At 30.7% G+C, this 2,609-nt stretch overlaps 1 protein-coding gene across 1 annotated transcript in view; it reads left to right on the forward strand.

Annotated features, from left to right (window-relative positions):
* LOC107643106 (aluminum-activated malate transporter 9-like) overlaps positions 1,087-2,609 on the forward strand; it is a 2,884-nt gene continuing 1,361 nt past the window's right edge. The window contains exons 1-4 of the mRNA XM_016346670.2: positions 1,087-1,414; positions 1,772-1,912; positions 2,002-2,271; positions 2,357-2,502. Of these exons, the coding sequence (XP_016202156.1) occupies positions 1,162-1,414; positions 1,772-1,912; positions 2,002-2,271; positions 2,357-2,502 (810 nt within the window). The 5' untranslated portion in view covers positions 1,087-1,161. The remainder of the gene's footprint in view (positions 1,415-1,771; positions 1,913-2,001; positions 2,272-2,356; positions 2,503-2,609) is intronic.

The following is a 2,609-nucleotide window of genomic DNA, read 5'->3' on the forward strand; positions in this document are numbered from 1 at the left end:
AAGGATCTATTTGAATATATACTCTTATATTAATCTTTATCAAGCGCGCTTATCATCCGAAATTATTAACTTTAAATTTCTTAATTTCAGTGCTAGAGTAATCTGGAGTGAGAATATGTTCATGCGTGTTTAAAGTAAGGGCACGGAACTAAGTTTTGAGGTTGGAGTTTGGAGAATAATGGAACAATATCTCACATAACTTAATGAACATTTAAAAAAAGGCATCTGCGACATCATATCTTATACATATAAAAGATAAAAAACGACTTACATTGGTTATTGTCAATACGTTGTGATGAGCGGAAAAAAATTTCTACCAGCATCAGTAATTAATTATCGGCTAAAGTATACTTTTTATTCTGAAAAGTTTTTAAAATATTCTTAAGTTTTATTTTGTTTTAATTTTGTCTCAAAAGTTTTCGATTTACATCAAATATACTTTCGACGGCTAAATTTTCAAAAAATTTAAAACTAATTTAACAATAATGCATGTAAATTATGCTTGATTTGCTTGTGTTGCGGGTTTGTTCTTATAAAATTATTGTTGAATTAGTCTTAAATTTTTTTTTAAATTAGCCGTTAGGGATATATTTGATGCAAATAAAAAACTTTTGAGACAAAATTGAAATAAAATAAAACTTAAGGATATTTTTAAAACTTTTGCCAAACTTTTTAAAAATAACACAGAATAATGACATAGACTTCCAAAAGAATACTAGTATTCATAATTATTCTGTGTTATTTTTAGGAACATGCATGTGTGAACTAGCTTGGGTGGCTGAAAATTATGAATACTAGTTTCTATTCTTAAGTAAAGAATATATAATGCAGAGAATTTATAAATTTATTAGTTAAGATTTTGAATCAAGATGTGATATGAAACCTATTGTTACGAATACTCACTTAATTCGTTAATTCAAACTTTTTCCTGATCTGTAGTGAACAATTTCCATTCTCAAACTGATTATGGTATCAATTCTTGTTCCATTATACTATACCTTATGCTTCCTCTTTGAATCTCTCTCTTTATCTGTGATGTATATAAATACCCGAAAACACACACTCTCAAGAAGAGTTAAGAAGGAAAGTTATATATAGCTTGTGTTGGTTCCTCGAAATAAGTTTGTATAGTCTTATTATATATATTACTCATTGTAGAGAATGAATGGGAAAAAGGATAGCATAGAAATTAGCATTCCTACTAATAAACCTGATTCTGAGAGTAGTGTCAAATGTAGCATGAGTAAAGTTTGGTGTATTTGGAAGGAAGATGAAGTAATATTTGGCCTCAAAGCAGGACTATCTGTAGTTGTAGTGTCCCTATTAGCACTATTTAAAGCCCCCTACCATGTCTTTGGCACCAATATCATCTGGGCCATTATCACTGCTATCATCGTCTTCGAATACACTGTTGGTAAGTAACAAAATACTTTAATTTATGCTGATTATTCACGTCAAAATATATTCTTATTATAAAAAATAATAACTGAAAATTGTTAAATGATTTGACTAAATTATCTTAAAGATATTTTTATATAAGTAGCTACTTTAATTTATATATCAAAATATTTGATAACAAAAAAAAATAATCTTTTTCGATCAACTTAAGCATCTGGGATGAGTAGGATGGTTATTTTAAATATTATGGGTGATGTTCTCATTTTGTAACTCATATAGTCTATTGTACACATTGTAGCGGGACTCATGTATGTATATTTGCACCTTACACCATCGATATCATTAATCAACTTGATGAATTCAATATTTGAAGGAGCAACGTTTAACCGAGGTTTTAATCGAGCACTAGGAAGCTTGCTGGCGGGAATCTTGGCCATAGCTGTTGTTCATATAGCGCTCTGGTGTGGCAGTGTCGCTCAACCTATTATTATTGGCCTTAGCATCTTCTTCGTTGGTATGCATTTATTAATTATATTATACAATGCATGTTTTCCAAAATTTATGTACGATATGATATGGAGATGTATATATATATATTTACAGCGAGCATAGCGTCAATGCTGAGAATTTGGCCATGGCTTGTGCAATACGAGTACGGGTTCAGGGCGATACAGATAAGCTACTGCATGATCATAATCTCCGGATACAGAATGGGGAACCCAATTAAGAGTATGGTGGATCGCTGGTATTCAATCGCCATTGGAGGAATCATTTCAGTGTGTGTCAATGTCTTTGTTTATCCTATGTGGGCTGGTGACCAGCTTCATAACGATCTTGTTAAATGCTTTGATTCACTCGCAGATTCACTCCAGGGTAAGCTTCTTCATAATCCTTTTGATTTGCAACATGTATATATATCCCAACATGATTTTCTTTTTGTCTTTTATGATATTATCAGAATGTGTAAAGAAATATTTAGAAGAAAGATCACAACACAAATCTGAATTCATCACTTCCAATGGCATGGATGAGATTTTAGGTGAACTACCTTATGAGAGATGTCAAGGCAACTTGGTTAATTCTGGGCCAAAGTTTGAAATGCTGGTACTAAGAGCACTCGCTCCCTGAAATATATAGTATTTCATTTTATTATTATTATTATTATTATTATTATTATATATATATATATATATTTTCATCTTAGTTTCAAT

Source organism: Arachis ipaensis, chromosome B05, assembly GCF_000816755.2.
Source record: "Arachis ipaensis cultivar K30076 chromosome B05, Araip1.1, whole genome shotgun sequence".
Lineage (NCBI taxonomy): Eukaryota > Viridiplantae > Streptophyta > Magnoliopsida > Fabales > Fabaceae > Arachis > Arachis ipaensis.